Source organism: Pyxicephalus adspersus, chromosome 10 (assembly GCF_032062135.1).
Source record: "Pyxicephalus adspersus chromosome 10, UCB_Pads_2.0, whole genome shotgun sequence".
Classification (NCBI taxonomy): Eukaryota; Metazoa; Chordata; class Amphibia; order Anura; family Pyxicephalidae; genus Pyxicephalus; species Pyxicephalus adspersus.
The window spans coordinates 7,657,010-7,683,094 of NC_092867.1; the positions used below are offsets into that span (position 1 = coordinate 7,657,010).

A 26,085-nucleotide genomic window follows, 5' to 3' on the forward strand; every position below is an offset into this window, starting at 1 on the left:
TTAAAGAAGTTTGGCAGAGAGACATTGTCTCCGAGCATCCTTGTATGTTGGGGTCACGTGACCTCTGCCTACTAATCACATGACTCAGGTGGTGAAGAAGGAGCTGACAGTTGTCAACTAGATGGGGCAGAAGTTAACGTGACCAGGGAGGACAGGTATTAGGGGGTGTACAGAGATGGAGACACCTTGGTTAGGTCCCAATTGGTGGAAGAGAAAATTGGTCCCAAAGTTTGGGAGTTCTCATCCCCTTTCAATGCCATTTCCAGTTGTTTTCTCTGCGCAGCTTAACTTGTGCAAAGATCTTGTGCCTGGCATACAGCTCTCTTCTCCTCTGTACACCTGGGGGGGATCCTAGGCCTCCCGATAATTTAAAGATGTTTGGCAGGGAGACATTGTCTCCAAGCATCCTCCCATAACTCCCACCCCACTTTTACTTGTTGGGGTCACGTGAGCTCTGCCTACTAATCACATGACTTAGGTGGTGAGGAAGGAGCTCACAGTTGTCAACTAGATGGGGCAGAAGTTATTGTGACCAGGGAGGACAGGTATTAGGGGGTGTACAGAGTTGGGTGATAAGCAGAGGACCAGCACAAGCTAGTTTGCCCACGGGGGCCCTAGCTGGCCCAGACCCAAAAGTCAAGAGCCCACTCACAGTCACAGCCATCATTCACTAGCTGGGTTCACATGAACTAGGTAGAATATTTCTGCCCTGTACATCCAGCAGCATCTCACCCACGGCTGTCCAAAGAAATTAAATAGGGACAACAGATGGCCAAGGTCCCATTAAAGCCACTCACCAAAACAGACCTTGCATGAAAATGTTTTTGTTTTTTAATAGAATAGGAATGGTTAAAACCTGTCAATGTATTTGTAGCCGTCCGTGGGAGATCTTCCTTCACTTCCGGTTCCAGTGGCATAATAAGAAGTGGGTAAAGGTATGGCATGGCCTTTCTCATGGTGGGTTTCATAATGGCAACAACAACTCTGCATTTTCCTATAGAAGCTCAAGGTGACAACATCAGATCGGAAACAGCAGAAAAGGACAAGTGTTGTCACACTCTAACAGGAAGTGCCTGAATGAGAACCTTCATGGCAGGATCAAATATACATATCGGATATATATTTCAAAGCGTTTAAAAACTATACTTTTGAGACGGCATTACCAGTTACAGCTTTTAGAATTTACTGATTGAGTTTATCAATGGTCACACAGATGCAGCAGATGCAACTATGCTGACAATGCGATCAGAAATAACCATGTGGGGTGAAGAGGCCATTGTGCAACGACCATACCTGAGCCTTGACCCTCCCCCACCATGGCTGACATGTGTTTACATTTAAAGACACGCAGGAAAGGCGTAGACTCTGCCAGAATTTACCTCCCATGATGCAACGCATTACCCATTCTTCCCGCTCACCGCCCCCTCCCTTGGTGTCCTGCACATTCCCCTGTCTCAGAGCATGTGTCACTAGTTCTTAAAGGGAAAGTATTTTTGTTATTAATTATTTCAAACTAATAAATTAACTGTGCCCCTTTAAAGTATTTTTTTCAAGACTTTCATTTTTTACCATGCTTGCTTTTCCATATTATTGGCTTGGCATTAAACTAAAATTCCCCAATCGACCACTAGGGGGAGCTCTGTGTTTGACTCCAACTCATTGAACATCTTTGCTTGACAACTGCTGCGATAAAACATCAACCACACATGGAGGGAATTGTTTTTAGTGAGTCATCTGACTATTGTATTGTGAGAAGGTTCAGGAAAATGCAACGGTCACATAACAATAGAAACCTCAAAACTGTAAATTACTCCCAAATTCCATTTACTATGCAAAGTGCAAGCTTCATACATATACGTGTCTTTTGTTACCCCTGACTGATCCAAGGACCCCTAAATTTGTCTCATACACTCCCCCTCCCAGACAATGCAGATCACAATGGAAGGCTTACAGCCCTTGGCAGCCATACTTGCTTGTGAAGCAAGCAAACATGGCTGCCAACCCAGAAAACAGTGGGGAGAGGGGGGCTTAGGTGTGGCCAGATGCTGATTGGCAGGCTACATGATAGCCACACTTCCTGCAACAATATATCTTCACATTGTAATGCTAGCAGGCACAGAGGGTGACAACTATGATGTAAATTCAGGAGCAGTGCAAAAGTGTTGTCACTCCAGCTACATGAGGTGAATGCATTTAGTATTAAAAGGTGCACTTAGTACAAGGTCACATTATGTAACCTTGTAGTTTTACTTTACTTTAAAGAGTGCTTTCTATATAAGCAGCGTGGCTCGGGGGTTGGTGAGGCTAATACTGTTAAGCAAGACTTTTATAGGTTTATTCCTGTGCTTTGGGATTTCGGGTTATCCTTTTTTATTTCTGGAATGGTATAGGGTGAGGAAGCTGGTGGATTGTGACGTTATCCATATATATACGTTTGAAAAGGATAGAGATTACTGAAAGATGTCTTGAAATATGGATATCGCTCCCTTTGCTGCATTTGTCCTGACTCTTTTTTGAGACAACCGTTGGGTAATGAAACATAGAGACCGGGGAACATACTGTATGTCTATTTACTTCCTAATGATCCCTGAAGAAGCGGTTTAAATTGTGCGAAACGCGTGGGTTCCCTCAATGAAGACCTGTTAAATCTATTGTAGGGCTCATTGTTTCTTTTAATATTATTATTCTTTTTTTAAACTACTTTGTTAATAAATGAATATTTTTTATATGTTAATATTTGTGGATTTTTATGCCTTTAAAGTCCAAAAATTTCTTGCTCTTTGTTCTTTTGTTCTGTTCTGCTACATTTAACAGAAGATTGCAAACGGACAGAAAAGTTTGTTTTATTGCAGAAAGTACATCGCCTGTCAATTCTGCAATAAAGAGCTGCCGGTTTGCAATTTTGTGTTTTTAAAGTATACTTTCACCATGAAAAGTTGCAATCAGGCAGGATTTTTATTGCAGAAGGGGCAGGCGATGTCCCTCCTGCAATAAAACAAATACATTTTATTGTTTGCAGGCTTTTTTTCAACGTACAGTGAGCTGTGCATGCATCGGGCTGTCAGGAAGTTACATCAAGGAGCCATCAGCCTGGCCAATCAATATGGCCGAAGATCCAACACCCGGAGGAGGACCGGACAAGGACATGGTGCTGGAGCAAGCACTGGTGAGTGTAAATTTATTTTATAATTATAACTCTCACACAGGATTCACTTGATTCATCCTTAGCACCCTGGCATGCTGTGATCATACACCAAGCTGCACATGTGTACCCTAAGTGTTCATTCGATAGAAAACCGAAAACTGCCAAATAAGAATGTTTTATTGCAGAAGAGATATCGCCTGTCCCATCTGCAATACAGGTCGCATTTATTTTTCCAATATTTCGTTCCATTTTAAATCTACAGGTTTCATTAAAAGAATATTTGGTGAGCCAGCCCTGCCAAGGTCCTCATTCAGGCACTTCCTGTTATGGCGTGACAGTTATATCCAAGCTGTTGTGCCGTGCACCCCTGGTGGTCATTTTAAAGTGGAACTAAACCTAAAAGAAAAATACCACACTTACCTTTAATCCTGCAGGTCCATCTATCCAGTGGGAGGTTTCTTTGTTTGAGTCCCGCATCATCCCATATCCGTCATCGTCACGGTGAACATCTTCTTCTCTCTTCTTCCGGGTTTTTCTTTCTGCGTCACCCCATCTCGCACTGAGCAGGCGTGAGATCGGGTGATGTAGATGGGGGGAAAAAAGATTGCCGGTCTCACTGCGCATGCGTGAGATCTGCAATTTTTTTCCATTAATGAAAGGGCATGGCAGAAAGAACAGCCAACAGCCTCCTGGGATTGCGTGAATTTGCACCCACATTTTTTAAAAAGTTACAAAAAAATTGTACTTTAATAAAGGGGTTGTCTACCTTTTTATGTAAAGTTAACATTTTGAGTTTAGGTCCGCTTTAAGAAGCGATTGCTAAAGCATGTTCCACCATTGTCACCAGAAGTAAGCCAGTCCACAGCAATGATGTGCAGCTGATGCTAAAGCGCATGTAGACAGGAAGAGGTTGATGGAGTTTAGCGTTACAAGATTCCAAAAACATTAAAAAGAGCACATTTCAATTCTGGACATCCTGGTACACGTATAGGCTGCTTCTGGAATGTCCCCCGGTGTATGTGACTCCAAATGATCTACGCTTAGCCCCTTTAATATTAATAATAAACAATATTTATATAGCGCCAACATATTACGCAGCACTGTACATAACATAGGGGTTGCAAATGACAGACAGATACTGACAGTGACACAGAAGGAGGAGAGGACCCTGCCCCGAAGAGCTTACAATCTAAGAGGTGGGGGTAATCTCACACAATATGGGGGAGGGGGGGATATGTAGCATGGCATGGAAGGCATGGCAAGATTTATTACCTAAATCTTCTCTGTTGAGTTCTGGCAACGCTCTATATACTCAAATGAGGATGTATTATTTAATAAATCTCTGCCTGTATAATATTTCCTTTTTCTACTTCCATGTGATCTACCTTAATTGTGATTTTATTATCATCTCCTCTCTTATTATTAATAATAAACAGGATTTATATAGCACCAACCTTTTACGCAGCGCTGTACATTAAATAGGGATTAGGCCCCAGTGTTGTTTTATTATGTATATTGTACACTGTTATTGTTGATGTGTTATCCTCTAACAAAGAGCATTTTTTAAATGTTGGTGATGCCGATATGTGTACAACCGTCCTCCGACTTCGGCAGAATAATGAACGACCAATCAGGAATGATCACTGTGCACCCCTATGGAGGACAACACAGCAGGGTGCCATTCGCTTCTCCTTCACCTCCTCACTTCATTGGAAACAATGGCGAAAGATTGATTCCTGTGCCAGCGATCTGACGTCTATTCAGGGATTTAGAAATAAAGCTTCGTCCAATCAGGATTTAGCTTCACTTTAACGCCAGCATTTTAAAGGAGAAATCATCACCTCCATATTGGTGTCAGTACCAGAAATGTACAAAAAACAATTCATCATTTTTTTCCTTTTCAACATTAAAAGGAAAAATCTAAAGCGCAACAATGTAGCGAATGTTCCATTCATTTCCTATAGGTGGAAAATGTATAACAAAGCAGCTGGATCACCATGCTGACTTTGTATAACTGTGATCATGTGACATCACAACAGCACAAAGATTACCCAGCATGCCCTTCTTCTGCCATACTATGGAAGATGAATGAACCATAACTGGAGAGTGGACAGAGATGGGTGGGGTCCCCGGGGACACACCCTCTCTGCAGGCACATGATTTACATATTTCCCAGCTGTCCCTCCCGGCTTATCCCTCTTTAAATCTTCATTGTGACCTTGGCTTTTATTCTGGGGGTCTTTGTTGTGACAATGCTAGTTCACGATCTTCCAAATATGGTAATCTGACGGTCAAATGAGACTGGTCAAACGCGTCTCCATAAAGTGGGATTAGTGGATGTAATATTTAGGTGATTTTTGGGTGAAATGGGTTTTCACTTTAATTCTTGGTTGGATAATATTGCTGCTGATCCATTGCGGCCTTTATGCAGCCACCTATTGGCTATGTGAAGTGATGGCTCCATGCAAGTAGAATATTGGACACATATATATCAATATGCGGAAATCTGATTACTTTTAAACGGGCATATATTGCATACATAGGTGCCATGTCGTACAACTTGATGATTGACAATTGATTACCAAAAAGAAAGTCGGGTGGTCAGAACTGCGCTGCATCATGGCAGCTCACATGGTTCACCGCCATATTGGTTCAGGCTAAATTGGGGGGCAACTAATTAATCCAATGAGACATCCTGTTGGATGCCCCCATTGTGGGTGTGATATCAGCAGCTGCTACAGCCGTTCGTTTCTCTTTGCTCTTTAACCAGCAGCTACAGGTCTAGAGGAGCTAGGGCAGCACAGACAGTTAGTAGACACTCTCAGTAGAGGACTATGACCTGCAAGAGGTGGGGGTGTACCTAAGAATCTATTCCAAAACAAATTGACTTCACTAGTATGTCTAAAGACACATTGCAAGTTAAGAAAAACCCATCTGGATCTGGAAAGAAAAAAAAATTAAAGACACATTTTGTAGATTAATAGGAGAAAAAGATCAGCATAATCAAGTTCCTGCATCGCAGGATGGAGTCAGTCTAACACATGTGTGTGTTACCAGTTGTGTTAGACTGACTATTGTCTATGTGTTACCGCTTCTTTATTGTCCAATCACAGGCTTAGGCCAGACTGTAATACTTCTGTGCACTACAATTTATAGAGAGGTCTAGGGCAGTACAGGACCGGCCTGTGCTGTCTGCAAGGGGTATCAGGATCACATGACTGAGGGGAGAAAATGACCAAACCATGGGGAAGTAAACCAGTTCACATGTATGTATTTCATTTATACATTTGGTATTTGACGTTATTGATTTTATATTGACTTTAGTACACCTGTCATTTATTTTATAAATATTATTTGCCTTATCTCTGTTCAACTCTATAAAGCAAAATATTTTTCATGAATACGGAACATATTGATAAATAAAATTGAAAAAGTTTAACTATAAATATTGATAACAAGGATGAAATAAAAATAAAGCAGACTTACCATATAACCATAATATAAAGAATAGTTGGGTTGGGCTGCCACCTAGTGGTTAGTGTTGGTACTTTAATAATTCAGCATCAGTTTGTACAGGGTTTTGAATAAAGCAATTCTTGAAATAACTTTTAGGTCTTCAGGCAGCCCCTTGTTATAATCACTACATCCACAGCTCATAGTATATTAGTGTGGTGGTCAGTGGGAAGAATTCCTCTTACATTGCTGGCCATTGGGAAGAATGTCACCCTTACAGATAGCCAAAAAGTTCATAGGTATCACTTAAACTGACTCGAGGGGCACAAAGTGCTTAAGGAACCCCCAGCAACCTCTGGAGGAACCCTAGTTGAGTTTGTAGGAAATAGACTAGTAATCAGTTTTATAGGTCTTAGGTGAGGCTTCTAACATCATTAAAGGCCCAGGCCTTATAATCAGATTGGATATTACAGAATCTATCAGAGACTGCAGACAGGCAACTAGAAGTACAGGTAGTCCTTCTAGGACAAGATGTCAGATGTCCTTAACTTGGGGACTACCTGTAGACTACAGGCAAGAGATAGTCAGACAATGCGAACAGGTTGTAGGAGTTGTTGGAGACTGGGGACGTGCCTCAGAAGTCATCCATAGCCCGAAGACATGAGACTGCACCCAGATTGGTGTTCCCCATGATGTTTATCTCAACAAAATGTATTATAAATACAAGACGAACAAGAAAAAAAGAACAAGGGTAGAAAAAAAGACAAACATATATAATAAACATAATAATAAATATGTTTACATATTTAAATATAAACATATCAACAGGCCAAAAGAAATAAAACAAAACATGTAAATGTCATTCTAAAGAATATATTTCATTCACCCAAGCATAGACTTGGGTAAGGATAACACCAACTATGGTCTGCTGAGGCATTACATGGAGGGGTATACAGTACATTTCAAAGGGCCACAGGTTGGCCATTTTAGGTCTAAGCTAGCGAGACATTTATGTAGTAGGCTGTGGTAGTCTTTGATTTCTTTGAAATTTTCTATTTATAATTCCTTACTCTGTTCCTGCCCTCATACTGTCAATTGTATTGCCCATTTATAGCCCACATATTGCCACTATACCAGTTATTGGCCTCATACTGTCACCCTTTCCCATTTTTAGCCCCCATATTGTCACAATTATCAGCCTGTTGCCAGCTCATTGCCAGGTTTGGCCTGTATATTCTATTGATTGCCTACATTGTTCATTTATTATGTACCAGTGTTCAACCTAGAAATTTTTTTAAGCCACTTGGGAAGAAATTGTAGACGGGTGACAGCCCCTGTATTGTGACCCAACATATCAGTAGGTACTCAAAAACAGACGGGTGGTTACTGAAAAGTGTTGGGTGGTGCACCCGGCTAAAAGAGGCTAGGGAGAATACTGCATACAGTCACTATTGCATGTTTCTTACCTGCTTATTGCAATGATTGCCCATTTGTTGCTCTCATATAGTGAAAATGTAATGTTTTTGCTTGTTTATTGTGGTTGTACAATATGATTTTGCAATTTTTGACAATGGCATATTGCTATCATTTAATCCCCTGTAAGCCAACCACCATCAAACCACGATCCCCATTTGTAGTGAATAGGGGAGCACACATAGAAACGCATACATCACATAAAATGGGAATACAAGATATTGCTTTCTGTGCAATGTTTGATGTTCTTGTGTATTGCAGTATGCAAGATGTAGTGTACCAAATTGCACTGCATTGTGTACAAAGCTTTGAAGACCACAATAAACTTTTTTTTAAAAAAAGGAAAAAAACCCTGTTTGCAGCCTCTCCTGGAAGCAAAGCACTACTCCCCAATTCATGCCCCCCATCCTGTGCTCTGTATCCCCCAGCACCAGTCTTTATCAAAGTTGTGCCATTCAACCCAATTCTTGTGAGCCCAGGGTGTCACGGTCTTAACTATGGGGGTGTGTAATTGTACAGTCATTCCTTTAGTCTACAAGCACAAAAATAGCCATCCAGGAGGAGGACAGGAAGGGACACCACATGACTTACCATAAAAAAGTAGTAAATATGTTCTGCAAACTTTACTGTAAAGAATAGATGTAGGAACACCTCAAACATCGAGTATTAAAAACTTTGTAAATGTATATTATAAAACAACATGTGGGAAGTTGCTTTGTTTATAAGTGGCACATTTTGTTATGCAGTTGTTTGTGCAGAGTACTTGGGTGTAAAACCTGATTCATAAATCTTGCATAGCCCATAAATTCTATTCCTGCTACAGATCAGTGGATGGGAAGGGTTGCTGTAGTTTGGAGCCCGGTGATTTATTTAATTCTCTTTCTGATTTGTTGGGGTGCAGTGAGCCAGACCGGCACTTGGGGATTTCTCAGCAAAGCTTGTGGTAAACCTTATACGTGCTTACTTATAATACACTAAATACTCCGAGGTTACAAAATAAATAGAGTTAGGTATAGAGAGATGTCCTATGTCCTCCACTTACATAGTAAGTCAGGTTGAAAAAAGTCCACCAAGTTCAACCACTAGGGAAGTAAACATATCCCAGATATCAAACCCTATGGACATAGTTGATCCAGAGGAAGGCACAAAAAAAACTGCTACAATTTCCTCCAACAGCAGAAAAAAAATATTTCCTGATTCCATAAGGCAATCGGATGTTCCCTGGATCAACAGTCTCTGTTATCATTTGCTATGGCTGTTGCTTGGTGTACCATTTATAACAATATATCCAAAAGACCACTGTGCTCAGGGCATCCTGTAAAATGTATTTTTATTAATATAAATCATTATTTTGTGCTGACATTTTATAGAGAACATTGAATCTTTGATTTCAGTCCCTGCTTCTGAAGAAGCTCATAGTCTATAAAGTCCCTAAAGCAGCCGCACAAGCAGGGAAGCCTACAGGCTCTATTGTGGTTTTTTCTTTTTGAAGTTTTTGCCCCCATTAGAAGTTCGCTCCGATATAGATGCCAACCAAAAACACATTTTTCATAGAGGGGGTAGGAATTAAAATAGCTTTTCATGCTTTCCTGTTCAAGTGACAACTTCCATCCTATTTCAGGTACAAGTGTCACAGGGACTGTTTTCTTTTGTATAGAAGTTTTGAACTTCTTTAAGTTTTTAGTGCTGTGTCATGGCTCTCAAGTGATCCTTATCTGGAGGGCTAGTCCCTCTTTTAAACACAAATGCAACTCAATTTAAAAAATGATAACAGAAAGCAACTGCAATCAATCTTTGTGCAATAACTCTTCATGGTCTGTGTAGGAGAGGGGCCTAAACGCCGTGCCCTTTACCTGCATACCGTGTGCTAAAAGGTAACCATTTTTCTCAAAAAAGTAGATATATTGTCTGTGTCATGGCTGGGGAGATTTACAATTGTCCTGTGACAGTTGGGCACAGGAAGCAATTGAAAATCCAAAATTTTACAGTTGTTGCCCAAACAGGAAAGGAGGTTAAACCATCTAATGGATCTAATGGGTACATTCAGCGACAGATCTCTAAGAAGAGATTTCCTCTCACTTCCCATTCTACCTTCTGGAAATCTCTCATCAGATATAAAATAAAAATTAAATGGAGTTGAAGCCATTCCGTAGTAAAATGTATAAATGGACTAGAGATACCTAAGATTGAATAAACTGAAATTTTTTTGTCTGTGTGCCTGCTGAAGTTATTCACCCTTACTATTTGTTCTTGGATCCATTGTCCTCAGGAATGAAAGTGAAGGGAAATATAACATTATGGGCTCTATTTATAAAGCGGTGAATTAGACATTCCCACATGGGCATTTTCCAGGTCCATGTGTTTCAATGGCAGTAATTGATTCCTTATGAGGTCCAATGAGTTTTTACCCAAACAGGAATTGACATCAAGGGTTCCAATTGTAACACTTGCTGCAGGTTAAACAATTTAAGAGGTTTTTTTAAATTTTGGAGAAATTTCTTATGGTTTCCTGTTGCTACTACCAGACAGGAACAAAAGAAAATTTTGTCAATGGGACATATCCCACATCTTTAAAACCTTCTAAAAACATGGCTGTCGAAATGCTTTAGGAATATATTTCTTCTGAACAACCCAGAAGTCTATCAGCAAGTCTTTTGTTCAAGCGGCTCCACTGTTTTATTCCATACTGACTTAAATTTCAGATTCCTCAATCATCCTTTTCTTCTCACTGCCATTTGTGATACCTAACTTGGTCTTTTCATCTAACAGTTTCTTTTCACTATTCTTTAAGTCTTTGTTGGAAGTAGAAGTAATCCCCAAGATTTTCACCTTTGAATTTTGGTCAGAAGCCACATAGATGTCCTTAGTTTGGGTGGACCCTTTCTTCTCCTTGGAGGACTTACTGAGCCGCACAATTTGGCTTATTGTCTTTTGGAAGCCTTCTGTGCTAAAGTAATACACCAACGGGTCAAGTGCGCAATTGGTGCTGGCTAGTAGGACTGTGATTGAGATAATTTTCTTCAAAGTAGACTTTGAGTCCCACCGGTCATGTACAAGTCCGGACCGTAGAAGACCGTATCCAACCAGAGTTGAATTGTAAGGAACAAAACAAAACAGAAAGATACTTAGATTGAGGACGAGCAGACGGATGGTTTTGCGATGCCGCTTTGCTCCTCCTTCAGCTGCCCGGCACAGCTCGAAGAACACATGACTGGAGCCGTACACTACGGCGGAAAGGGGCAACAGAAAACCAATCACCTCGGCCACCAACAGCAATGGAAACAAAATGCCGCCCCAACTACTTAACCCCTCAAAACATCGGTGAACAATTTCCTGTCCATTCCAGCAATCTTTGGAGTCATGTACCATGGCGGCTGGCACGGAACCGCTGATGATCACCAGCCAGACACATAGACAAGTCAGACGAGCCACCTTGGGCCTGCGCAGGTGGCGGAAACGCAATGGGTGCACAATGGCCATGTAGCGATCCACGTTTATGCAAAAGAGGAAAAGGCAGCTGCCATACATGTTGATATGGAAGATGGATCCGGAGAGGCGGCAAAGAAAAGAACCAAAGGGCCAGTAGTTGTTGGCATAGTAGTATATTCTTAGCGGCAATGATAGGGAGAAGAGGAGGTCACTGAGTGCCAGGTTACAGAGGAAGGTTCCAACCACTGAGAGAGGCCGTAGCCAACGCAGGAACACAAAGAGTGACACTCCATTCAATATGACTCCTAGTGGCATCAACACGCTGTATCCAATAAGGAGCAGGGTACGTGAAGATGGAGGGGTGTGCTGGTCACAGTCATCCAACAAAGATGCATTCAGTGCAGACACCTGAAACATATAGGAACATAATTAGAACAAAAAGACCCATGTCCACGTTCAAATGCAATAGAAAAATAAATCAATGAAAAACATACATCCAAACCCCATAACTTACAACAAAAATTCATATAAAATATGATACAAATTCCTCCAACAGTTAAAAGAAAAACAATCTACCATAATCCCTAAAGAGAATACTGATTGGCTTCCATTTCACCTAAGAATCAAATTCAAGCTCCTGTGCTTTGCCTTCAAATCCCTCCGCAGTTCTTGTCCCACTTACCTTTCTGAGCTGATAGAAAAATCCTCCCTAGCTGCTCTCTTTGCACCTCCAATGACCTACTAATGACTTCCTCACTCATAACCTCCTCACACGCGTGGCTCCAAGACTTTTCCAGAGCTGCCCCCACTCTTTGGAATGGTCTTTCTCACCCTGGCTTGTTAAAACCCAGTCTTTTAAACTTGCCTATCCGTCTTCTTCTGTCTTTTTGTCACTGCTTCCCACCACTACCTATCCTTCCTCCTATTGTGTGTAATTTCCCTACCTTCTAGATTGTAAGCTCTTTGGGGCAGGGTCCTCTCCTCCTCCTGTGTCACTGTCTGTATCTCATTGTCATTTGTAACCCCTATTTAATGTACAGCGTTGCATACTTTGTTGGCGCTATATAAATCCTATTTGATATTATTATTTTTAAATAAATCTCAACTTAACAATCTAAGGTGGTATTACGAATATATTTACATTATCTGAGACTTTATTAGGCCTCAGCAGCATAAAGGGCTATTAACATATTTTTAATGGGTGCAAAGTACAGGATCATGTGATCGCCTGTGTATGCTTCATCACGGGTTACTTAATGTTAGCATGTATTGGCAAAGCCCATGACTGTGTAAAATGACCCTTGAGATCATCTGCAAGTGATCAGGTGCCATTCAGTTTTGTACAAATGGCGAACGTCATCTCCACTTTTTATTTTTTAGAAATGGGTCCCTTAAAGTTACCAAGAGGTCAGCTGCAAGAGCCCTTCCTACAATAACAGACAGCAGTGTGAGCCTCCAATACAGGAAGGACAAGTTTTAAATCTATTTGAGAACCAAGAAAACAACTACGGATAAGTAAGAGGTTCCATCCTCGATACCACGCTGTGTATAACACACAAAATAAACACTTCATTTCTCATTCTTTGTTTTGACACCAAAAGCCACAGTGCAAAAGTTCAAACAATACAAACCTAAGTAGGACTGACTGTTAAATTAATATTCCTGGTTCTATTTTAGGGTGTAAATATAAATTCAGTGTAAATGTTTATAGCGATGAGACAAAATATGGAAACAGGACTCCATACTAGAATGTAGGAGGATGTAGATCTCCTTATACTGTATAACTTGTTAAAATAGACTTGAACTCAAAATGTTACAGAACACCACCACCCAAAATGTTTTTTTATTTATTTGAAAGAAAAGGAAAGGATAAAGGTCTTACTGGTTTTGTAGGAAGCGACGGTGGGAGAAAAAAAAATGGGGTGCTGAGCTGTTAAATTGTACAGTTCTTAGAGTCTAACACCCCACTATCCAACCCTGGCCCCGGGCCTGACACCCATGGATCAGGCACACTGACAGGCATGGCCTGCTGGCTGTGGGGTGAGCAGGGATCACAGCCCCCATTTCACCCTAATAGACATGACCCTGCAAGGCATTCATCACTTGATCTACTTTATCTGAACCCAGAAGGACATCATCTCGCAGCCTGGGCCATCATGCTGGAAAATGGCTCTTTGAGCATGTCCTAAGGAGGGATCACACGATTACATCGCTTAGTAATGCACACATCATTTTCATTGACACCCCAATGGGCACTGCAGTTTGCATTTCATTCCTGTGGTTTTGCCTTTGCTGATGTCTATTGCCATATCATTCACAATGAATGTTCTGCCTTGCACAAGTGTAAGTGTAAACCCAGCCTAAAACCCCTCTAAAGCTCTAGAATATATTTTGTGACTAGCTGCCAACCAATCAGTTTGGATTTGAGCACAATCTCTGCTCTGGTTTTATTATAAAGTGTAGGACCCGAGTCTGTAATTCCCCCTTAACTGTGTCTATCTGCCTTACATTGGCACTATAAATTATTTAACGTTTGCTGCATACCACTACTTAGTATGTGTCGGAGTAGAGTAGGGACTGGCCAAAGAGGGATCATTTTGTTGCAATTGGCAAACCTAGCCATGTATTGCAATACAGAGAATCCCTGTGTTTATGCAACAATTTATTGGAAGTATGCAAGAGGGTATAGCAGTATCCTTAGCCATCAACCCTGACATATAGGAAACATTACAATTGCATATTTTATACCTGAGGATATATATAAAAAATCAGATACCTTTATCGCATTGTATGAAAGGTAGGGTCGTTGTCTATTACCACTGATAGGTTATTTGTATTACTTTTGCCAGTAAGAAAATTATGTATGTATGTGTATTGTGTATCTAAGAATGAGAGATTTGAGCTAGGGTTTCAGCATGCCGTTCCTATACAGTTTAGTACAGCTTATACATGTTTTGTCTATTATGACCCCTGACTAATTGCAAAAGTCCAAACAGGATTTTGGGGAGATTGGGATGGCTAATTTGGTATAAGAATGATAATTATTACCATGTATTTAATATGCTACATAGTCGTTTCAATGCCAATTACCTTACCAGTATGTTTTTGCAATGTGGATTTAAAACCAGTGCCCAGGAACACAACAAGACAAAAGTGCTAGTCACAGAGCATCCATGCCACCTAATTACAGTACCTGTCATTATCTTCATGTGCAGAAACCTTACATACAGAATAAGAACAGATACAGATAATTACGCCCAAGGTACAGGACAAGAGAAGTTGCACTGTGCAGAATCCATAATTATGGAAGAACGGATACTGAGAATTACACCTAGTGTACAGAACAAGAGAAGTGGTACTGTGCAGAGTCCATACATACAGAATAAGAACAGATACCGAGAATTACACTGGGGGTACAGGACAAGAGAAGTGGTACTGTTGTGCAGAGTACATACATACCAAATAGGAACCGATACTGAGAATTACACCCGGGGTACAGGACAAGAGAAATGGTACTGTGCTGAGTCTATACATACAGAAAAATAACGGATACTGAGAATTACACCCAGGGTACAGGACAAGAGAAGTGGTACTAAGCAGAGCCCATACATACAGAATAAGAACAGATACCGAGAATTACACTGGGGGTACAGGACAAGAGAAGTGGTACTGTGCAGAGTCCATACAGCAGAGTCCATACATACAGAATAAGAAGAGATACCGAGAATTACACCTGGTGTACAGGCCAAGAGAAGTGGTACTGTTGTGCAGAGTACATACATACAAAATAGTGACAGCTACCGAGAATTACACCCGGTGTGCAGGACAATCGGCTGTCTGAAAGCCACACATCAGGAAATCACAGACAGTAGAGAAATATGGGTGACAGCAGGACCCTGGGCACCAACACCAATTACTGCCATAACTACTGCAGCATGCTGGCCCCATCCCTAGACCCCGAGGGAGTCAAATGAATGATAGTTATGCCATTGCCTGCAAACATTTAGTGGAAGTAGAATGCAATTTGTACACATTCATGTCCTATGACATTTTTAAACAGAGTGCAGCTGCATTCATAAACATCCACCAATGTATTCATTATAAAGATAAATTACCATTCAGACTAAAATTAGAATTATCGGAGCCCTTGTGTGAATGAGAGGTGCAGGGGCAGCTGCGGCCTATGAAACATATAAAAAAAAAAAAAACAGACCACAACATAAAAAGATAATCCCAAATAACATGGCAGGAAGTTTGCACTTAGCAAGCTGCTGTGTGCAGGAAAACACTGTGTACAACACGGCGTCACGGGGCGTAGGCGACAAGAGTGGGGAAACTCATGCAGAAAAGAAACATGAAATATCTAACAATTTAAATGCCATCTTTTGTGATATTGGTAGTTTAGTTTGATGCAGTCACTGGTATTTGAATCACATTGTGGTAATCTTTTACTGACTCCAGTGTGGAAATTACCCCCACCAAAATTCCCAGTGGTTCACTCATGATAGTCTATGCCCTCCAGGCTCCAAGAGCTTTAATAAATCAGGCATATTGTGTAGCAAAACAAATTATACAGAGTATACAATGAACAAATACTTTACCAAATACAGATATATCATTATTATCTATATAGCGCCAACATATTACGCAGCTCTGTACAAAGTTCATAGTCATATCACTTACTGTTTTTTCTCAAAGGGGCTCACAATCTAACGTCCCTACCATAGTCATAATGTCCCTACCATAGTCATATGTGATTATTACAGTCCAAAGCTAATGTCTTAAGGGGAATCCAATTAACCCAACTGCATGTTTTTGGGATGTGGGAGGTAACGGGAGTGCCCAAAGGAAACCCACACAGACACAGGGAGAATATAGAAACCCCATGCAGGGTGTCCTGGCCAAGAGTCAAACCTGGAACCCTACTGCTGCAATGGCAAGAATGCTATTATTTTTATTAATAATTAGTATTTATTAGCGCCAACATATTACGCAGCACTGTACAATAAATAGGGGTTGCAAATGACAGATAGAAACAGACAGTGACACAAGCGAAGGAGAGGACCCTGCCCCGAAATGCTTACAATCTAAGAGCTGGGAAAGCATTATATAGTTGTAGATCTTTTTCCTCCTTTCACTTTTTGTTTCCAACTTTTCTTCTTTGCTCTCTTTTGGTCTTTTGCCCAAATTTGCCACAGTGTGCAACTTTTTTTTACGGATTGTTCAGCAAAGAAGGAAAAAGGATGAACGACCCTGTTGAAGAGAATAAGAAAATGTGGTGGTGGGGGGGCTGAGTAGTTTACCAAATAATAATGGGAAGGCAGACTCCAAATTACCCACAGAAATGCTGTGTGTTGTCAGCCCACATTGTTGTCCGGTTCTTGGATGGACAGATTCCACTAGAGATACAGATCTGATCTACCTTATCTATTGTTTAGGAGAACTAACAGGCTGGGTTTTTCTTAGTTTTTGAGACTGAATGTATAGACAGGAAGAGCAGAGGGAGTTGAACAGGTTACCGCATGTGGTTTCAAAAGGGAAATCTGCTGCCAACACATTATTTCTTACATAAGAGCATTTATTAGAAGTATTTGTGACCCCGCTCGATAAATTGCTCACTAAAAAGTACAGAAAATTAACATGGTTTCTAAACTGACTTCAAACTTTAATATTAGAAAACACTAACTTCAGCTTTTAGGGACTATTTGTTTTGTAGCACTGTTGTGCTGGTTATTATTATGTTAATTATTATTAAATATATTGTAATTATATAGCACCAACATATGCAGTACTGTACAAAGTCCATAGTCATGTCACTAGCTGTCCCTCAAAGAGGCTCACAATCTAATGTCCCTACCATAGTCATATGTCTTTATCACAGTCCAAGGTCAATTATGTGGGGAAACCAATCAACCTAACTGCATGTTTTTGAAATGTGGGAGGAAACTGGAGAACCCGGATGAAACCCACACAAACACGGAGAGAACCTGCAATCTCCATGTAGATTCTGGAGTCCTGGCTGGGATTCGAACCTGAAACCTAGTGCTGCAAAGGCCAGAGTGCTAACCACTGAGCCACCATGCTGCCCAATAATTACTGTTTCCCCATGCATGTTATGACTGATGACATGACTGGAACACACAAGATTCATCCTACTTTTACACAAAATTTACACAATTTTTCCATTTGTTTTAGTTAGAAAAGTAGATAAATCCTGAGCCCTGGTAGCCCCTACACAGTGCCATTATGCCAGGACCACCCCCTCTGCTGGGTCCTCCCCAGGTCCCTACTCCAACCCTGATGATAGTATTTAGCCACAGATTTACAATTTAGATATTTGTCTAGGTGTCATTTGGGTTGCTGCCTCTGTTATTGACCTATGCCTGTGTCTGGATGATAATAATTACTGTAATGCAAAAGAGGAAAAATAACTTGCAATCAATGAATCAGCCTTTCCAGAGCGAACAGTAGGTTATAGTTCAAAATAATACAATCTCTGATAAAGCCTTTTAAAGTGTAAATCTAGACATATTTGTTTTTTATTCTGAAAATAATTCTGGTTTCTGTCATGTCACAAGACATAAGTCATAACAGTAATGGGAAAACGGTAACCAACACAATATTAACCAGCACAACAGTGCTTCAATACAAATTAATAAATAATATTCATGTTTACATATAAATATCTTGAGCTGATTAGCTAAAAATAAAGTTAAGGGAAGAAGGCAACAAAGGGGTTATTAAGGCTACACACACACATGTCAGTGCAACATATTATGCAGCACTGTACATTAAATAGGGATTGCAAATGACAGACTAATACAGACAGTGATACAGGAGGAGAGAACCCTGCCCCGAAGAGCTTACAATCTAGTAGGTGGGGGAATTTCACACACAATAGGATGGGAGATATGTAGTGTGGGAAGTAGTGGTGGTTTCAAATGACAGAAGAAGACGGGTAGGCAAGTTTGAAAAAATGGGTTTTGAGCGCTCTTTTAAATGAGCAGAAAGTAGGAGCAAGCCAATAGGACAAGGAAGACCATTCCAGAGAGTTGGGGCAGCTCTAGAGAAGTCTTGTATCCGTGTGTGTGATGAGGTTATGAGTGAGGAAGTAGGTCATTGGAGGAGGGGAGAGAGCAGCAGGGGGAGTATTTTTTAACCATGTCAGAGATGTAAGTGGGACAATAACTGTGTAGGGATTTGAAGGCAAAGCACAGGAGCTTAAATTTGATTCTAAGGTGAAATGGAAGCCAATGGAGAGAACTACAACGAGATGCAGCAGAAGAGGAGCGGAGGGAAGGATGGATGAGTCTGGTTGCGGCATTCCTGATAGATTGTAGAGGAGAGAGTCGTGTTAGTTGAATACCAGAGAGAAGGATGTTACAGTAGTCCAGACGCAGGATGATAAGAGCATGTACAAGGAGTTTGGTGGTCTCAGGGGACAGGTAGGGACGGATTTTGGAGATGTTGCGTAGGTGAAAGTGACAGGACCTGGAATTGTTCTGAATATGGGGGGTAAATGAGAGGGCCGAGTCAAAGGTGACACCAAGACAACGTGCCTGAGGGGAAGCCTGAATAACAGTGTTGTTAATAAATTCTGTTTAATAATAATAATAATAATAATAATAATAATAATATCCAATGCGAATCTGGCGTGCGTACAGCGCTCGTCCAACGTCATTTATGGATCTGTCCTGGCGGATTGATGAACAATCGTAATGCAAGGGAAAGTGAGACAACGCAGCGGGGTGCCACTCCATCATTCTCCCCCCTCTCCATAGAGCAAAACAATGCTGTATGTACAAAGCATTGTTCATGCATCTCACAGTCTTTTGTCATTGTAGGATCGTGAGGATTCAAAGATTCAAGGATCATGAAATATCCTTTCCAACGACAAAAAACTAATGTGTGTATGCATCCTAAAACTCAAATAGTTTAATTTATGTTTGTAACAGGTTCACAATTGACTCGGACCACAAACATATTATTATTATTATTAATAATAATAATAATAATAATAATAATAATAATAAACAGGATTTATATAGTGACAATATATTACCCAGCGCTGTACAATAAATAAGGACATATGAATAAGAGCTACAATGATGCCGAAATTATTGAAAGTTTTCAATAGCTGGGTATGCAATTTTTACTATTAAACTACAAATCTAAATAAAAAAAAAAAAATCTGTGCCTTTCACAATTTTGACCCACAAAATCCCCATGAAAAACCATCTGGAGGGCGTGTTGTTTCGGTGATGGGTTTCTAAGGCTAATGTTCAGACTGGTGGTGAGGTTGCAGTGCAGTTACTGCACCTCTTCATACCGCTGAAGCACATCCTGGGCACAGCTCAATAAAAAATAAATGGGGGGTTAGCGGTTAGCTATTCAGTTTTGCTCCCCACTGTCAAATCTGCAAAGGCTGATTCTTTAGCAACCGGCACAGCTGGGGCTGCCAAGCGGTTGTCAAGGTGCCGACCATTGGAATGCTTGTTCCCACCACAGGTCAATCATTTAGAATTAGTTTTCCCAAAGAACCGTTATTACTCATGAAACAAAGCCATCACTGGGTATGTCTGTTCGATAAAAGCAACATGCCTGACTTTAAATTTCTTACTAAAGGATCCATCTAAAGTTTCATGGTTGGATCTTCTGTCTTCCATCCCATAATGAAGGTGCCTTTATCGAGACCATTATGTATCTGATAAGCAGTAAAGGACATTTAGGAACTCCCTAAATCACCTTTCCCAACCAGGGTTCCATATCGAGCCTTGGGGTTCCTCCAGAAGTTCCAGGGGTTCCTTGGACAATCTGCATTTTCTGCTCAATTGTAAGCTCTTCGGGGCAGGGACCTCTCCTCCTCCTGTGTCTCTATCTGTATCTGCCTGTCATTTGAAACCCTAATTTATTGTACAGCACTGCATAAAATGTTGGCGCTACATAAAACCTGTTTATTAATATTAATGCCTTTCAGATAAATTGCCACTTGCACCAATGACCTTATCAGCTGTCTATAAGGGGTATTTTTCGCCCAGACCACCAATGTAAGAAGCATTCTTCTGGCAAACCCCTTGCATATGTGCTTTGAGCTGTAGATTTAGTAATTATTGGCAGGAGTTCCCTTAGGTCTGAAAGGTACTTCAAAGGGTTTCTCAATGTTAAAGAGGTTTAGAATGGCTGCTCTACATGCAACTATTCTTCAAATTTTAATAAACAGAGAGGGCAAAAGACAACTACTGGACAAGTCTTAATAAAACTGTTATTTCAGTTTATGGTAGATGCCAAGGGACAAATTACAGCTTGGCATTCATCCGAAGGAGTAAAGGGATTCATGCCTCCTAAGAAAAGGTAATTATATGGAACACAGGGTTATCCTGGTGTTAGGGTTTACTCAAAGGGTAGGCTGTGTGAGCGTCATGCCCAGTAATTAACACTTTTAAATTATGGGACTCATTTCCATGAATGTGTGCCCATGTTTTGATGAGTTGATATGTAAGGCATTTGCTTCCCATAATGAGCCTTGTTACCCTTAAGTTTATTTACTTTATTAAGTTTAAGGTAAGGTTAGGCTTCAGGGATGTTAAGACGCTTTAAAGGTTAGGTGGGGGATTTCTTTTTAGAGTATTTCAGGATTGGCGCCAAACGCTATGTAGTAATTAAAGCAGCAAGCCTTCAGCACCCAACGCTTATAATGTAACCTCACAAAGTCAATCTACCACAAAGGGGTAAATCACCTACCAGTTTCTGGTCTCTCACAGGGAAGCAAGTGGTAAATTCTCTGTGCTGGAATTCCCAGATCTGCACACCATCCAAGGCCATTTCTCTTCCTTCCTGTAGTATCATAAATTACTTTTGTACTATAAAGAATTCAACCTGGAGAAGTAACACCCCAAGGTGTGCAGGGTCACCAAGCTGGGAAACCAGGACCTCCAAGGTAGACAGGCACACTAGAAATGCCAATGTTGGCTGGAACACCAAAACACCAAGGCAGACAGGGACACCAAAGACATCAAGGTGGGTGGAGACACTATATACCAAGGTAGGTGGGAAATCCAAGGTGAGCGGGAAAACCAAGAATGTCTAGGTATGCTGGAACACCAAAAACCCCAACATAAGTTGAATGCCAGGAATACCATGTCAGAAGAACTTCAACACTAAGAATGCCAAGTTGGGTGGGAAAACCAAGAATGTCAAAATGGGCAGAAACACTAAAAATGCCAATATGACAGGAATAATAATAACCCCAAACTGAGTGGAAACACTAAGGACTCCAAGGTGAGTGAAAACAATAAAATGCTAAAAATACCAAAGTAGGAGAGAACATCAAAAACTACAAGATGGGAAAGAACAGAAGCAGATACTATAAAAAAAATCTGGCTGATAGAGCGTTTTGGCGGTATAAGAAGACAAAGGCTGACTAATCCCCATCCATACCCTAAATATTGTACCATTTCGAAGACTTCCCTTGTGCCTGAAGCACGCTTGATATCAGTTCAGCATCTAATTATTGTTATGAATGTTGGAAGGGGTTGTACAACCAGGAAAGCGTGTCATCGTCATCAATGCTTGGAAGGACAACTCATCTATCTCCACATTTTACGGGTTGGAGCTCAAAGCTTACACCACCACATTTGTTCAATGTTGGGTTTGGCTTTCTTTATTATCTTGTACACCTAAAATAAAACTTTATGAGGACCACCATTAACGACCTTCAGAAAATGCAAGCTGCCTGGCTGTTCAGATCCACTAGCTTCACTCCTGAGTCAACTGGAGCAGGTATGAGGATGAACAAAATCAGAAGTCTGTATCTGCATTCATGTTCCAGGATAGTTTGTAAATACAGAAGCTGGAGAGTTGGAATGACAGACTGGGAAGATGCAAGACGAAGACAAGCAATCAAAGCCTCCATGTTTATCAAAGGACGGGTGCACTTTAGTTTGTGAAACTTTAAAATGTATCCTATCAAATGTTAAAGGAGAAAGAAGGAAAATGGGATTCACATCTGTTTGTTTTGGCCACAAAGGTAAAGATTTGCAAACATAAAAATTCCATGATTGCCTACACACTGCTCAATATATACAATCCTGGAGCGCATACATTGGCTTAGTAAGAGTTAATTCCTGGATGATAAATGCTGACAAGCTGCATGCAGAGATTTTATCAGGAAGTTAATCTGCTTATTCAAAGATAGACGGCTACATTGAGAATTTGCATGCTATAGCGGTCTATGGAAAACAATGTTCATATAGAAACTAGAAATTGCTAAAATAAATGCTAAGCTAAAATACTCCTGGTATTAAAGTATCATGCATTTTATTTGTATAGTTTGGGAAAAACTTGCAATACTTGTAATACTTTAAAATTTTAAATATTGCAAATCAATTGAAGACAGAAAGTGATGGTTTTGGGGCAGCTTAAGCCCTCTGTGAGGAAATTAAAGACAATTTTTGCAGTGTCAGAATATTTGGCTTCCAACACACGACACCGTCTTAAAGAAGCTCATAACACTAACAGACCAGTCCAGAGATACAGACAATAAAATGGACAATAAATACATTTATAGATTCTGCTCCAAACAAATAAAACTCTTGGATTGTTTAAAACAAAAAGGAATGATGAGTATTTCATTTAGCAAACCATAAAAGAAACAAATTACATGTGTATTAAATATATAATTTAAGGGACATTGTGGTTGCTGGTTGGGTACAAGTCTTTGACTAGAAATTTGGTGAAGTGACATCAGACATTCCATTACTTTAATCAAAAATGCAAATCAATGACAAATATAGTGGTTTCAACTGACCATGTGATGATGGAATTAAAAGGAAATCAGTGGAGAAAAAAATCTGATCATGTTACAATAGATTGCCATACATTTCTTTTAGTAAAATCTGTCAGTTCTGACTTTGCAATCAAATAAATCTTGACAAGCTGCATGCAAAGATTGATTAGTTGATAGTGATTATTTGCAATCGTATTTGCAGTTCCTGGTGGAAGAAGTCATCAAAACCCATACAAAAACTTTATAAAGCCCAGCTTTCGTGTGACCATAAACTAGCAGATCCCCCACCAAGGATGACCCAACATTTGCTCTTGAAACTTGCTCCTTGGGGCAATTTCCAGATGCCTTGAAACAAGCCAGGGCCATAACAATATGTGATGGGGCCCCATAGCAAAACCAATAAGGGTCATTACAGTCCTGTGCTTCTGGGCCCCATAGTAGTACCATGGTCTGCTATCAATATTGTTATTTTTCCTCCATAAGGACCATAAGTGCTTATTTTGCAACTGCTGCTTACAACGGTCAGGTCATGTTTGATACAGGACCATTTCACCGAAGATTCATGCAGATACTGGTGAATTAATGAAAAACAAACCAGTGAATATTCGAGAATAGTTAGAAACTTGTACTTACTTGCTGCACTGTAGTCATGATAAAACTCCTACATTCATGTCTTTTGCAAACTGCTGTGTTGTGTAAACTGATCTTAAAATCGCAGACGTCCAGTTCAGGGGTGTGACATGCTCCGCACACACGTGTGTCATTCAGGAGTCTCTGTGTGTATGGGTCATATGTGTGCGTGTGTGTCTTTGTGTCTCACTCCTCCCTGTATGAGCTTCTTGCTCTCTCACTAGCTTTGACACCCATTTCTGTGCAATGCAAAGTCACCTCCCAGAGTTTCACCCAGTTGTACTTTTTGATCTTTGTCCTCTGTATAGGGAGCTGGCTGTCACACAGGTGATTGTCAGGGCAGGGAGTGGCTGAGAATGATTAGAAAAGGTTTGATCAGGAAAAGATTGTTGTAGGAAAAGCCAAGCAAGGAGGAGCTTTCGGGGAAGTTTTTGTTTTGTAAATATTAAGAGTTTTTGTGGAAAGGAAATAAAAGCTAAACTCTCCGCCAGAAGCTACATATACCATTGAAATATGTATAGACGAGCTGCAAAAAGGATTTGTAATTCAGCCCAGTCTATTTGGTGATCTGTGCACCCTATACATACAGCATGTTGCTGGAAACAATCTTTTATGATTAGTTCCAATCAAGGGAGAACAAACAAACACTATACCCGCAGCATTGTTCTATGGTGAGGGGTGAAAAAGCGAGCAGCATGGGAGAGTACAGCGGTGGTCGTTCATTGATCCGGCATTGGGTAACGCTATACACTCGCTAGATTTTCACCTGAGACAATCACAATCGTTTATCTCTGGTGAGAACAACTTAAGCTGCGTACACACCTGCAATTTTTCTCGTTGGAAAGGATCTTTCACGATCCTTTCCAACGAGAAAATACTGCACGATGCATGAACGATGCTGTACATACAGCACCGTTCATGCTCTATGGAGAGGGGAGGGGGAGAGCGACGGAGCGGCACCCTGCTGCGCGCTCTCCCCTTCCCTTTCATTAGGATCGGTCGTCGTCCATCGTCCATGGATCCGCCAGGACGGTCGTCGGACGACGACCGACTGTACACACGGCAGATTTTCGCCCGATAATTGGCCGATACTGATTATCGGGCGAGAAAAATTTGCCGTGTGTACGCAGCTTTAGGCTGGGTACACACGTGCAATAATTGTCGATCTTTCACAATCCTTTACAATGACAACGACTGCACGATGCATAAACGGGAGCTGTACATACACCACTGTTCTGCTTTATGAAGAGGGGAGGGGAAAGAACGATGGAGCAGAACCCCGCTGTTCCTTGTCCGTCGTCTGCTGTACACATGCCAGATTCTCGTCCGATATCAGCCCAGAGTATGTGTGTACGTAGCCAAAGTGTAATTTAAGGGCTGCTGCACTGCATATGCTTTGCTGCTATTGGTGAGATGCAATGCCGCTTATTTTGAATTTGCACTTTTGCAGTTGCATGGAATTGATGTGTTCACTCATTTGAATGGCATCCCAATTCATCTTCCTAACGCAATTGAGTGTAGCTGCGCATTGTGCTGCCAAATTTATCTTGTGCACTTTTTTCTGCCCACCTAAATGAATGATATGGTATAATGAGCATTAGCGTGCGTGTGCTAACACAGCGCAGACTGTGATCTACCTCTAAGAGACGTTTCAGACTTGTGGTTCTTTGCAGCCTTCTCCTGCCGATGCCACCAAAATCTCAATTGTTCCAATTCAACTGGACAATTTAGTACATGGGTAGGATCAACTTGGGTCAGGCTGTGCAGTTCCTTTTTTTTCTCTGGGGGACTGCAACCCCACTCAACCACATAGCAAAGTGGTCATGAAATGCTAGGATGGCACTAACAACCTCATAGTAGTTGCATAGGGGCAACCGGTAGCTGCTAAGAGTGCTTTTGTTGATCACAAACCTGAAAGGGGCTTCATGTTTACTGTATACTTTATGTGGAGGTCCCTGGAGGCTGCTTTAGACTCCTAAAGAGACCCTGGCAATTGTGTGGTGCCTGCAATATGGGCATAACATCCCACTCTATTTTGATTGGAGGCATTTGTTCTCTTTGGCATTTTAATGTGCCCAAATGGAACATGTTGTGTTTTCTTTTGCACCCGAAAACTCGAGGGTGCAAAAAAACCAAACATTCTTCTTGGGTGTGTCAACTACCAATGGAG

The 26,085-nt window shown here is 40.9% G+C and overlaps 1 protein-coding gene across 1 annotated transcript; it reads right to left on the minus strand.

Annotated features, from left to right (window-relative positions):
- Positions 1-9,384: 9,384 nt before the first annotated feature.
- Positions 9,385-24,165, minus strand: LPAR5 (lysophosphatidic acid receptor 5). Its single transcript, XM_072424365.1, has 2 exons — positions 23,919-24,165; positions 9,385-11,908 (listed from the first exon to the last, which is right to left on the minus strand). The coding sequence occupies exons 1-2, from the start codon at positions 23,934-23,936 to the stop codon at positions 10,763-10,765; spliced, it is 1,164 nt and encodes a 387-aa protein (XP_072280466.1). The 5' UTR covers positions 23,937-24,165; the 3' UTR covers positions 9,385-10,762.
- Between the last annotated feature and the right edge of the window lie 1,920 nt (positions 24,166-26,085).